General features: G+C 36.3%; 1 protein-coding gene across 2 annotated transcripts in view; it reads right to left on the reverse strand.

The window, feature by feature from the left end:
* The window catches only part of zmat4a (zinc finger, matrin-type 4a), a 175,150-nt gene that overhangs the window by 90,015 nt on the left and 70,436 nt on the right, over positions 1–14,699 (reverse strand). For both annotated transcript variants that reach the window (XM_052093702.1, XM_052093693.1), the window contains exon 4: positions 3,125–3,281. In XM_052093702.1, the coding sequence (XP_051949662.1) occupies positions 3,125–3,281 (157 nt within the window). The remainder of the gene's footprint in view (positions 1–3,124; positions 3,282–14,699) is intronic.

The raw sequence follows: 14,699 nt of genomic DNA on the forward strand, positions 1-14,699 counted from the left end.
CAGACAACAATAAATATGACAGACAGTTTTGACACAGAGCGCTTTGCTGAGGCACAAAAGTTAACGCGAGTAACGCACCGGATGTACTTATATCCTTTCCTGGTCATGACGTCACCCACCCGTGGCGTTCATTCATTCCATTGACTAGTTGACATACGTGCTTCAGGGGTAAACACGCAAAGGCGTTCCCAAAGCGTCATCGACGCATCGCAAGTTCCCTCGTAAGGGAACACAAAAATGGGTAAAAAAAACAAACAATAAAAACAAAATACATATTGAAACAAAATATAACTTCTTGTCCTGACAAACACTGGTCAAACAAAAAAAAGGTGGAAAACAAAAATGACCAAAGAAAGATCTGTCAGATCCATCTGTCTAAATATTTTAAATATACATGGTTGGTTCAACCCAAAATTTTAAAGAAAGACTAGCACTAAATAACAAGTTTTTAATAATGGAAAAAATAAATACCAAAATAATATACATAATGTTGACATAAACAGACATAAGCATAATCAAACTAACTAATAACTAAAGGATGAATAAATCATAGTAACTATTGCAAAGATGTGAAGAGATAAACAAGGTACCCTCCTTCCTGACTGAAATGGTTTAGTCCAATTTCCAGCTGGAGTGGCATAATAAGTGAGGCCAAAGCTCCAGAGCTCCCTTTACGTGCTTATAGGCAGAAATACTGCAATCACGGTCACCCTAAAAACTAAATTTAATAGAACAAAGCCAGTTATCAGTTAAAAAGTGCAATGTGCTGCATGCCAGTCATGTGGACCATGGAAGAAAATTGTCAATATTTCAATAGTTTTTATACACTGAGTTAATCTGTATGCCCATTAGATCTCATCAGTTTGACATGCATGTTGGACAATCTGTGATTCTATCTCAAGAGTCAGATTTCCGTAATTGATCCTAAACACTGGTTGTGATGTGGTGTGCCTCCTAACTATGCCATATGTGGTTCAGCTGTCCAGTGAAGAGTGTAATTAATAAACGCTGGCCGTTTGGAGGCACTGCTGTTAGAAAAGCTGGTGACTAATGGATGTTAAAAGGAACTGAGAGCCAGTGTGGCATGCCATGCCTTGTGCTCTCCCCCCATTGGCTAAAATAAAAACGACACATGGAGCCTCTTTCTATACAGTATGCTATTGCCATGTGTACCCTCTTACTTGCAGATTATTTAAGTGCCACTGATTCACAAGTTGTTTATACTTTGTTGTCCACTAATGGAGAAAATTGTCTTTGGCTTCTCACAAAGATGAACAAACACATAAAACGTGTTGAGATCAATCATAAAACAGCAAGTCCCACATTTCCATGTGTACCCTCTTACTTGCAGATTATTTAAGTGCCACTGATTCACAAGTTGTTTATACTTTGTTGTCCACTAATGGAGAAAATTGTCTTTGGCTTCTCACAAAGATGAACAAACACATAAAATGTGTTGAGATCAATCATAAAACAGCAAGTCCCACATAAAAGATCACATATATTACTGTTAACTTAACGGGTCGGTCAGACTACACATCATGCTCCATTCACACCCATTCAAATGCGGGAGACTGGAAACGCAAGCTCATTCAAAGAAATGTTGTACTCTGCTGCATACAAGAGTTCAAGTTTGTGAACTCTGACCTGCAAATCCGTATGACAGTGACATATAATATAACTGTCAATAACAATAATATAGCTTAATGTCACAAGCTTACCCCTTGGCTCAATACAAAGAATACATATTTCAAAGCTGCTTGTTTTATTGTTGCAGGAAAGTGAGTAGAATATATATTTTAACATTTTAAATATAATATTATTTGTTATTTGTAATGTATTATTCTGTATACTTACACCAAAAGCCATCCTGCATGACATCATATCCTGGTCTGTTGTGTAGTCCGAAAAAAAATTTGCACGTTCAAAGCCTAGTGTGACCGCCCCTAAAGACATCACATTCTTTCATTGAGTAGTCAATATTGCAAAAGTAGACATTTTTGTAGACATAGAGTGAATTTTTTACAGCCTTCCCCCATCCCCAAGTGTTTTTCTACTTGTGTCAGGGAAAACGTTATGCCACTATTGTGCTGCAAATGGATCAAAAACATAACATAGACCAGCATTATGTAGCGCAACAAAGTACTGCAATGACACAGGCATCATGCCAGAATTGGCAAAGACATAGACAACAATACAGTGTGATGACAGCATTCTCATAGAAAGTCAAACTTCTAGTTTTCTTCCATGCTTCCAGCTGGCTGCTTATGTAAAGCTCCTTTTATGATGTCTTGGACAGACAGACGGACACACATTCACACACGCTGTACAAGCACACACTCTCCCTCTCTTCCACCTTATTTTTGGGTCAATTACCCACCCTTTAGGCAAGCAGGCATTGAGCACTGATTCACAGTGCAAGGCTGAGAGAGTCCCGCCCTTTCAAACGCCTGCCCTGATCGCGCAGCCACACACTGCTAAGGAATACACACACAGTCCAATCCAGCAGAGAGCCCCTCAAACACAAACACACTCCCTGACAGCAGCACAGAGCTGTTTTTTTTTTACCTAAATAATCTAACATTAAGAACAGATAATGTATTTTTAGAAACATGTTTCAATATTTTGTGGAAAAAAAGAGCAAGAGTTTGAGAAAATGAAACATACCGTGGCATTAGGTCAATAAACCGGCCAAAGTGAAAACTCAGAACTGACTAAGAATACAAGTCTTTAACTTTAATTCATAAAGATGTTTTATTTAACTCTGCGTGTTTACATGCACAGCAATATGCTGATAACTACTTCAGCATATTACAAAAATAGGCAACGCAAGCAAACCATGTTTACTTGAGATTTTAAATGATGTAAACATTCTCACTGACAAGCCTAAGCTTTATGCTACATCTGTAGCTCTACAATGAAGCAGGAAGTTCAGTACTCTGTGCGCAAATCACCGAATTCCAATAAAGATAAAAAAACATGTAAAAGATTGCATCACATTTTGAATTGTACTACACACAAAAAATAAAGAATCCCTATATTACTGTATCGCAGATATTAGATATTAATAATATTTATCGCCAGGTCCCAACTAATTTCCATCCCATGTGTGTACTAGACTTACCTTTGGCTGTTATGGCAGGCTGTTCCCCCAGCAGCAGTTTGAGCCTCTTAGCGTGGATCTTGCCTTGATAATGAGACTGTGCTACCACCGCTGAAGTGAAGGACATGTTACACAGTGTACAGCACTTGTTTTTGTCCACGTCTCCATCCTCACTGCCCTGCAAAACATCAGACACATTCACTAAAGTCAGAAGGTCGGTCAGATCATATGCATTGGTTGAATCAGGGAATAAACAGTTTTAACTGCTTTGCACAAAATGCTAAGTGGAGCAATACTGATATTGCTGCACCAGAATAGCAGACTTTCTGTTCCTAACCCTGGAGGTCGAACCCCCAAGCAATGCTTGAGTGTAAATATGCAGTAAATGTAACTGCAATCTCACAGAGTGAGGAAAGAGTGTGAGCAAGGGAGAAGGAGAAAGTGCAAATGTCTCTGCTACTTTGCGATTGCTTCTGTTGATCCTGGTGGGATTCAAATGGAAGTGATTTCACTGTAATGGGGCCAGTTTGAATGAACCATCACAGATCGAAAGTAAAGACCTCTGACTGTACTGCATGCAATAAGATCTATTACACAATTTACACCAAAGACCAGCAGTGCAACCTGCAGAGCCATTTCACATGACTGCCTTAATTTCCCCAGCAGCATATGCCTGCTTGGGGTGGATATCCAACAAAAAGAAACTTCACAAACTAACTGATGTCCTCCACAATACCCTTTACTGCCATCTCAACCAGTGTTGAGGAGAAACTAACTAATGCAATGCTACAGTAGCTGTTTTCAAATTAGTGTATACTTTCAAGTAACAAGCTACTTTTTCCAATAAGTAGCACTTTTACATCAAATTGTAGTATGCATACAGCTCTTTCTAATATGTCGCATTAGGAAGTCCAATTAATTTTAGTGAATCAGTTTGTTCTGACAGTTCATTAAAATAACCTGCTTCATTTGAGGCCTTTTTCTGTGAAGCACTTTACTTCCTTTTTATTTATTTTTTGTAGCAACAAATTTACTATGCAAAATACTGCTTAAGTTATATAAATTAGAATGTTTCATCTTTTTTATTATTAATAAAAATAGAAATATAGAGCAAATGTATCTTTTCAAAGTTTAATTCTGTCAACCTAATTGAATGTCCTAACTTGGGCTGTCACACTTACTTGATTTAATTCAAATTACTAGATAAAAAAAGTATTTGATTACACAAATAAAAAACTAAGGCGGATGTGAAAAAGGCACAGTCCATAGATGAGGGTCTGAACACATAATGACAAGAGGTGCAAGCTGTGTAAGAGCACAATATTTTTTAAAGATGTCAGTCGACCTGAAAAACCATAATATCGCATCAGCAATGCAACAGCACTTAAAAAGAAGACATTCATTTTTCACTAGGTAGACTGTATGCCATTTGGAGTGCTGCGTCCAGATGCAGGGGAGAAGTTGAGCCGTTCATTGCCGTGTGGGACATACATTGAAATGCACTCTATACCTATTTATCTACACAATCATTTGCAATGTAATCTTTTATGAAGCAACATAAAATAATGTAAAAAGACATCTATCAGACTTGATTATAGTTACACACAGTGACAAATGCACAAACACTTTCTGCTCAGTAAATCTGACTGAATCCAGACAATCTAATAAGCTTATTTTCAGCAAATTGTGGTTTGTCTTCTGATCTGTGTACATTAATTACAATTTTAATGTAAATGTGATATTCCTCCTCATGTAAATTAGAATTCATGATGATTTAGTTTGTAATAGTTTGCAATGCCCTACGTCTGTCATTAAAGCCACACAGCTGCACGTCTCGGGCCTCCAGACAAAATATGAAACAAGCTTACCTGAGGGGAGTAACAGCTAGTCTTCACAAATGATTAACAGCGTTTCCTCAAGAAGGAACTGAATGTCCGGATGCTTAAAGGCATTTTACACAGTACATGGCAAGCGACAAGCTTTTGCAATCTGAGCAGTATTTAGCACAAGCACAAAGATCCCCGCTACTGCTTCAGCTCAGCACAAGAGAGTGAAAACATCTCTCAATGATTTGATTACTGAAAATAGTCTATTGTATTCCATGTTGCATGTAAGTGATGGTTAAAAAAAATTAAATAAATTTAAATGGTTTTTATATCTCCATAAAAACTATGAATATAACTTCACTATAATCCTAAATTGGTGTGCAGACATTGTTTCCGAAAAGGGAAAATATTTTATTTCCATGGCCTACTTTCCATATGAGAGTTAAAAACTGAAATGGACAAAACATGATTAACTAGTTAATGAAAAAAAAAATGGATCTTGCAATAGACATAAAAGTTGGACACACCTAGAGTATGTCTTTTAGCTTGAGTTATATATTTATTTTCATATTACTTGATTAATTATCAGAATAATCAATAGATTACTCAATTAAAAATTTAATCGATATTGACAGCCCTAATTCTTACTGTTTTTATGGCAGATAAGTATAGCTCTGATTGCATCTATAAATTCTATCATCAGATAATTATATATATATATATATATATATATATATATATATATATATATATATATATATATATATAAGATACTGCCCCTTAAATAGCTTCAATGTAATTAGAGTAAGATTATCAGCAACAACCGACTAGTAAGAGGATATTGGGTAAGGGAAACAATTTTTTTTTTTTTTAATGGCATCTGATCTATTTTTAGTTTAATTTTATGTTGTATTTTATTTTACGGACATTATTAATAAAATACATCATAAATATATTAATGATGTTAATGAATTTTAGCTGAAGGTCGAGCCTTTCTTTCACTAAAATAAAAATGTTAAGCTTCCATTGTGAACTTTTCTTGTTTTTGGCCTTTTGGGTTAGATGTTGCTTATAGGCATTGTAGCTGTTAACAGTAATTATGGATAGTGACTTTGTATTGATAGTAATCAAAAACAATGGTTGCCCTACAGCTCAGTTTCCAGCTCTATAAATAAAACAAGGGACTTATTAGAATACACTTTCCAGCAATTTTGTTCATTTGCCACAGAGCCTTGGACGGTAGGAAGGCCAAACTGATATGACACATGTGGAGTGAAAACAGGATTAGGTTATGCTTGGAGGCATTCTTACACACAAGCATCCATGCACGCAAGCGCACACACACACACACACACACACACACACACACACACACACACACACACACACACACACACACACACGTAAACTCACTTTCTGTATGAGCATGAAACACTATCTTCCTAAACTACAGAGCGGAACTGATTGCATTACTAAAGGTGTGTTTGATATTCTTCAACAGTGGTTCTTAACAGGATTTTACTCAGGACCCAGATTTTACATTGGGCATCAAGTGGCGACCCAACACAGTATCAATAATTTTGTAAAACAAAATTAACAAAAACATCCTTAAAATTAAACATTGTGATTTATGACTATTACCATGAACTGCATAGGGCCAACAATATTCAAATTTATTAACATGCAATAGGCGGAATCAGAAAATGTATAATTTTGGTCTCTAAATGTCTTACATTGCTGCAAGTGAACCAGTATTTAATGTAGTCTGCATTGTAATTTTTACCCCTTTACCTTTATTACCTTGCATTTTACCTTACCTTGCATGGTTATGAAGATAAAGGCATGTCATGCAACCTGCCTATGTTGAAATCTACCTAATTTGGCTAGCTTCTACCTAGTGAATGAAATACCATTGAGTTTGGTCATGTCAACAACAAAAGATTTGCAATTTTCTCCCTTTTAAAAAAACTCACATGTATAATTCTATCCAATTTTATGGTTAGTTGCATTTTATTATTTGCATTTAGCATTTATTTATTTTTTAGCTCTGCTGTCCACATACCAATCAGCACAGGCTTGCAACCAATTGTTGAAAATCTACTGTTTGAGGAAGCAATCCGAAACAAGATGCAATAAGATGTCCTTTGTCTTCTCTGTTTGTAAGAGGCATGGAAGCCTCACACACAGTGCTAATAGATTGAGCTGAACACACAGCACACACTTCTCAAAAATGACCTTGCTCTGTGCTCCAATATGTGTACTGTACATAAAGTATATCCATTACACCCCTCATCAGCTTTGGAAAGAGGAATCAACCACACACGCGCTCTGTGAATGTGCAGTGCAGTCAGAATTATTTGGTCATTCTATACATAATGTTGCAAAATGAAATATTTTTCAGGTTTCTGGTCATTTTTTTACTTCATGAAAGTATTCTTGTGAAATGTAAAATGTTGTTAATTAATATGTAATTTAAAAAAAAACAGACTGCTAAACAAAGTTTCTGACTTCATTAAGATTAAGGTTAATACATATTAAACATTGTTAAGAACTCCATGTCCATGGCATGCTATTCTATTCTTTGTTAATGTTTTAAACTGTCTGAATTTGCTTAATAGTACACAAGCAAACACAAAACCGGCAAGTTAACAACTTGGAGACTGGATTCCAGGGATAATAGGTAATTATACAGTTTAGTGTTATTATTCAAACGTGAGGAGAAAAATTATGGAAAGTTCAGTATATAAAGCCAGAATCAAACTCACGTCTCCCACATAAGAATCACTATGTTACGATCCCCTGTTGTCTGCCCTATGTTCTCTGTCTCACTAGTAACCTTCATGTCACGTTTCCTTGTTGTCTGCTCCGTGTTTTCCGTTTCACCCGTCACCGATCCCGTTCCATGTCACGTTTTCCCTGCTGTCCGCCCTGAGTCTCACTGTCCGTGTGTTTAACTGCACTTCCCACAATTCTCGGATCACACTCCCAGCCCTGATCACTGTGTTATTGTCCGCACCTGTCAGTTATTTTGTCATTACCTTGTCTGTTTATTTAAACCCCGCTTTCTCCCCTTCCCGTTGTCGTTCGTTGATGTTCCATGTCTCCGCTCATGTATGGTTTGACTCTCTCTTCGTGTTCCCTGCCTGCCTGCCTGCCTGTCTGTCGGCCCGCTCAAGGTTACCCTGTTATCTATCTGTCCGAGGTTACCCTGTCGTTCTCCGCCCTCCGTATCCTCTAGTATTTAGTTTGCCCTTTTCCCATCGAGGACTTTCTTTTGTTCCTGTGTTTTGTTTATTCTGTTTTGTTACAATAAAAGCCGCATTTGGATCCACACCCCCGTCTGTCTTCTCCTGCTTCCACATATCATAACACACTACTCAACATGTCTGAGGCATTAACCACAATGTCATGGTTCCGAAAAACACTAATCTGTTTTCTTCATGCTTAAGATAATCAGTATAATTACTTTGCAAGTGATATAAATGAATGCTGCAATTAAGAAATGTTTCAATTCAGTGAATATAATGGTTCCTCTTTTTTCAACTTTGTGCATCCCAGGGCTACCATAAACTGCAAATGATTAGACATACTCTATCCGCATCAAACATGGTCTCCTATACAACTATTAGAAATGGTTATTTAATTTCTGAGATTGGCTTCTAAGCAAACAGCCTTTGAATAATTGGGTGACTGTGCTGTTCAAACAGAACTCTTAAATTAACTACTGAAAATAAAATCATGGTGAACTCGTATCTACAGTACAGTCTACAGTCTGTTGCCCTTTCTTCAATGGGTGCACATTATGATAGCGCTTCGAGTGAAGCATATGTCACATCTTGTTCTGTCAGTGCTTGATGTTGCTGTTGCCCACATGCTAACTTACTCTATGAACTAAGATCATACTGAGCACAATATTTGAACTACAGAGTTTAAACAGTCATGGAAAACCTAGATTTTAAAAATAGTTTTCCAGAACTGGAAAAGTCATGTAAAGTCCATGCAAATGTCTACATAATATACATGCATCTAGTTATGCCATGCACATAGAGCTTGTGAAAAACAAATCTTGTTTGCAAGCCATAGTCTGATGCATGCAAGTCTGATTTGTAAACACCATTTTTTTTTTTTTTTAATAAATTGTTCAAGCTGGTTCACAGATTTATTCACAAATCAGTCTGCATCAAAATTATTTGAAAACATCCTTATCAAGTAATTGCAAACAACTTAAATGTTCATGTAAAGTCATGGATATCCATTGGTCAAAAAGTGTGGGATCAATAAAACTAGTACAGAGTTAAAAGCATGTCTATCTTTTGGTGTTTCATACAAGCAATACAGTAGGCCTGTAATTTGCATATCTCTGAGTGTAAGTGTAGATCTAGCAGGAGACTCACAGCTGTACATCATCACACTATTATCTAATTACCTCTTAGCCAATCATACATCAGCCATTGCCTCAAAAGCCCCCTTTCAATCTACATATTTGCTGTTTCAATGTGCCAGCATGGCAACCTTCTCCTCCCCACCGCCATCAGTTGTGTCCCATTCTGCACTGGGGTAGCTCCATACCCCCTGCCTCCTATCTCCGACAGGATCTGACAGTTCAAGTGGCAATCTCATCGGACCGCCAGATGGGGCTTGCGCCAAAAGAGAAATTACGATTCTGTTTTCAATATTATTTAATCAAATAAATGCAATTTCAACTTAACTTATGTCTGTTAGTCTTCCTGATAACTATAAAGTCAATAAAAAGTGACAAATGACTGCCAATTGCCAAACTATGCAGAGACACAACTGTTAGTAGTCTGAGTGTGTTCATTCAGTGCTGTGATGGAGTAATCAGTATACTGATAACCATCTGATTGGAACAGCAGAACTGGCCTCTGGGAAAGAGATGCTGAATCTGTAATTGCTTCTTAAACACCAAAATAAGAAAAGGAGATACAGGCGATCGACACACAGTGGATCTAGGAGTCTCTGAAGGAAAGATACAAAATGTGTGTTCCTGTATATTTTTATACTAAAAACAAACATGATTATTTATATATCTCTTATATATGTTTTTACTTTAAGCACCTCTCTTTTGAGGTATTTGACATTGTGTCTGTTTTTAAGTTTTTTCTCTGATTCCTTACCTTCTGCAGCTCTTTTATATGAAATATATGATCCAAAAGCAGGGTAAAAAAAAAAATAACAATGAAAGACCTCAGTTCAGCAATTGTGTCTGAACCTTGAAGGCAGTAGTTGTGTTGCTGCTGAAGGCCCTCTGGGGGCTTTAGGGAGATTGCTTTGGTGTAAAACCTTTGAGGTTTAATTCTGTTTACACAGTGTGAATGCTGTGCAGCAGGGGTATTGCTTAGTGCTTTCAGAATGCTGAAAACCAATGTAACAACCAGGCAGTGTGCTTCAAACTGGAGTAGATGTGTTCATTCACTATTAGGGTTATTAAAGGAATAGTTCACCCAACAATGACAATTGATATTTACTCACCCTAATGTTATTTCAAACTAGTATGCCATTACTATGAACTCTTATGGACGTATCAAGCAAAGCAAGTGCAATTGTTAAGATTTTCAGTTAATAATGACTTAAATTCCACACTGTTCCTCACATAAAGTTATTGTACTGTATGGCTTCAGATAACCTTTAATAATTTGATGGTGCTTGTCCGTCTTTTTTGAAGCTTGAAAGGCCCTATTCAATATAAATGCATAGGCAAGGATGACCATCACATCATTTAAATTTTTGTGTTCCACAGAAGAAAGTTATACAGGTTTGAATCGACATGAGGGTGAGTAAATATTGACATAATTTTGTTTGAACTATTCCTTTACCTTGATATTCCTTTATAATACATATTTTTTCTTTCAGCAAGAATGGGCAACTGTTCACTTTGAGACAGAAAACAATGAAAAAAGGTCAGAACTCAATCTAGTTAGCATCTCCAAGACAGGATGCTTTGCCAACCAATGGAAGCACGTACTAGCTGTCAGACAAAATCAGATCAGTCAAATTCAAACAGAATTTTAAAGTTGGACTATGTATTGAGTACATAACCAATGTCCTTACCTTACCCTGATTAACTATGGTAAACATATAAAATGAATTGTATTTTGAGCTGTCGAGATCGATTTGACGTGAAATCGCAGGCTTATTACATTCATCCTTGCGTCATTACATCATGTCCATACATAGAGGCCGCCTCACTGATGTTCCGGCTGGAGAAACTACACTGTTCAACTCAGTTCAGTAACACTCACACAGTTCAGGAAAGCATCGTTGCAGGCTAGGTGTATGTTTATCTGTTATCCATTTGGCAAAGTTATTTACCTGCTATAATGCTTGGATATTTTTTCTGGTAGGGTTGTTGAAGCTTATATTGCTTGTCATGTTTTTATGAATCGAACATTACTCGTGTGTTAACTGATCATGATGTACAGTATCTACATTGTCCAGTGAAGTTACTGTGACATGTTTAATATGTGTGACTTCTGAAATTGACTTATTGATTTCAAAGTAGAATATACTGGCTGTAGCATTGTTATCGGAGGAGCTAGTATTTTAACTTAGCATGTTTTCTAATTCTCTAATGACATATTGTGGGCATTTTATGATTTAGTACAGTAAAAATATTACATATAGCACCTTTAAAATACATAAAAAGATTCCCATATTTAAGATACTTTTCAGCCTTAAATACAGTTTATTGTTTTTGCAACTTCATGCCTCAACCAGTAGGCTCCATTTTATAATTATGAAAATCATAGTAATAGAATGCTAGATTATTAGATATTTGCTTTTCAAGACATGCAATGGCCACAGGCGTGTCACACTCCTGTTAATACCGCCAGCATACACAAACCATTAAGGCCATGGTGGAAGAAGGGGTATGGGACCAGGATGTGTCACAGTATAGACTCAAACCTGCATCACTCACATCAGCACCAGCTCAGCTCTAATCACTACACCACAGCTCTGTCTGGATAGATTTAGATTTAACTCCATGCCAAGATATACGGTACCTAGAAAAGGGCCAACATAATTTGTGCTGATCACAATGCATTTCGTGCAAATTATTGGTTGGCAAGAGCATGAAACCTTTGAAAGAGACATTAAAAAAATGAAATAATCAAATAATAAAGACAAAAAAATTATAATGGCAAAATTAATAAATGACCATTATTTAATATATTAATACATTTCAACGTTTTATTTTAAGGACATTATAGTTTATTTTTGCATGGCAAACAATTCTGGTACTGTGTTGGGTCACAATATGATGTCTAAAGTAAACTTGGTTCCTGAAGCACAATAACTTGTGAACCACTGCAACATAAGCCAGAGCATATGCAATCATTGCCAACTGATGAAATGAATAAGGATTTTTGAGATGTCTGCAGATAGTATGAAGAAACGGCAACATAAACTGAGATCTACAGTAAACTAAATATGCAGAAAAGAGGAAACTGAGCTAGTGTGTCGCTCTAATGTATTCCACACATAGTCACTGATCTGTCATTAACAAAGACTCCAACAAAATAATGTAGATCCAGGCTCAAATTCCAGCTCACTTTCTGTTCTCTACTTTCTTTCTAGTTCTCCACAAGTGCTCCGTCTACCCTCCTTTCCCCTGAAAACATGAGCCCCGGCAGGGGTTGATTTAATCACCGCTAATTAAAGAGGAGTAAGTATCCGATTGGCTATTCGATCAGTGCAGAAGTTGTCCCAGACTGCTAATTGTATTCACCGCAATGGCCTCTGCATTGAATTACAGTGCTAGAGACTTGGGGAGAGATTTTTTTAAGTGTCCTTAGGGGACCATGTAGCTATTAGTAGCCGCTGTAGACAGCTGATTTGTGTTAAACAGACGGATGGGGCCACTGATCTTCTGTACGATCAGTTGCCGTTTTATTAGGCATTGAGAGAGCAGAGCACAGCTTGTTACTACCTGGCTTCTCACTGGCTCTCGATGCAGGTAGTTTTCGGTGGTAGATTTCAGGTGGTAGAGCGGGTTGGCCACTAATCGCAGGGTTGGCGGTTCGATTCCTGGCCCACATTACTCCACAAACCAAAGTGTCCTTGGGCAAGACACTGAATCCCAAGTGCTCCCAATGGCAGGCTAGCGCCTTGCATGGCAGCTCTGTCGTCATTGGTGTGTGTGTGTGTTTGAACGGGTGAATGAGTCACAGTGTAAAGCGCTTTGAAAGGTTAATAAAGGACTATATAAGTGCAGACCATTTAATACATTAAAAACAGAACAGGTCTACACTTTGAAGCGAGCTATGCATACAGAATATTTATTTAATTAAATTGCAGCCCATTGCAGCTTAATAAAAAACAGTGTCATATCGCAATTTTGATTTTATTTCAATGAATTGTGCAAAATTGGTTGATTTCCTCAAAGTTCAAATGCTTGTTTGACCAGCCCGACATAGCATGTAGAGGTATTCTTGCCTGATGTTTTCCAAGAATAACTTGTGGAAAAGATGAAAGCATGGTAGCATTGAATTTGATAAAAGGTTTTCCTCGAGAAAAACCATGGCATGTTAAAAACATACATTTTTGCTTTTTTCATGTTTCAAAGCCCAAAACATTGCAACAATATCTGAGAGCAGCACTGCACATGCAACAGTAGTCACGTAGAGCTCATTGATCTTTAAATATCAGAAAGAGCAATGTGGTAGAAAAATAATTGCTTTCAGTTCCACTCTACTCCCTCAGTCCCACTGTGAAAAGTGCTGATACTGAACACAGTCTGCCTCCTGACTCTTGAGTTTTTCCTCTATCAAATCTTTAGGTTATTGACAGAAAAAAAGGTAATCATAAACATTCCATATCTTGCACTTTTTTTGTTTAAAGAGGATTGCTTTTAATATGTGCATTAATTGTTAACTGATAAGAAGGTATAAGATGATTTACTCAATTATTAAGTGGAGAAAATGTTGCCTAAATATTAAAAATGTATTAATTTAAACTTATTTAATAAAAGCAAAATGTATGGGTAGTAGACATGAAATAAGCTTTGTTTAGAAAGCTGACCTGCAAGGTAACATGCTAAGCTGCATCTAAAACTATTTTATTAGTTTTATTATTATTAGCGTATTATTATAATCATTATATTTTGTATGTATTATTATTATTTAGGGCTGTAAATCGATTACAATTTTTAATCAAATGAATTACATGGTGTACTGATTAATTAATCGCGATTAATCGCATACACAAATATTTGCTGAGAAAGCCCCTCATATAACAATAATTCAATAAATAAAGATTATACATATTTATATCAATATATAATTATACATAGTTATATTTAAATATTTAAAAATGATATATATATATATATATATATATATATATATATATATATATATATATATATATAATAAAAAAATATTCAGATCATTAAAATGCATTATATTCTTGTAGCAGAACAGTTCATCATTGATAAGACAATACAAAAAGCAGCTTTAGAATACAATGTATTGTTTACTACCATATTATTGATCATAAGTCAATCATTGGCAAAGAGTTCACAGCAATCCATTTCACAAGTGAATTTGTCAATAAGTTGGAGATTTATCATGAGGGCTTGTTTAAGAGCCCGTCAATCTACACCTGCGTCAGACATGCTTGTGTAGCGTCTCGGGTGTGTTGCATCATAAACATAAAATGTTTAGTTCACTGTTTCAAGTTAAATATAGTTTAATACTCAATCTTTAAACACATCTTGAGATCCCTTAGTTCGCATTTGCGCTCCTTCAAGT

Source organism: Xyrauchen texanus, chromosome 3 (genome assembly GCF_025860055.1).
Source record: "Xyrauchen texanus isolate HMW12.3.18 chromosome 3, RBS_HiC_50CHRs, whole genome shotgun sequence".
Taxonomy (NCBI): Eukaryota; Metazoa; Chordata; class Actinopteri; order Cypriniformes; family Catostomidae; genus Xyrauchen; species Xyrauchen texanus.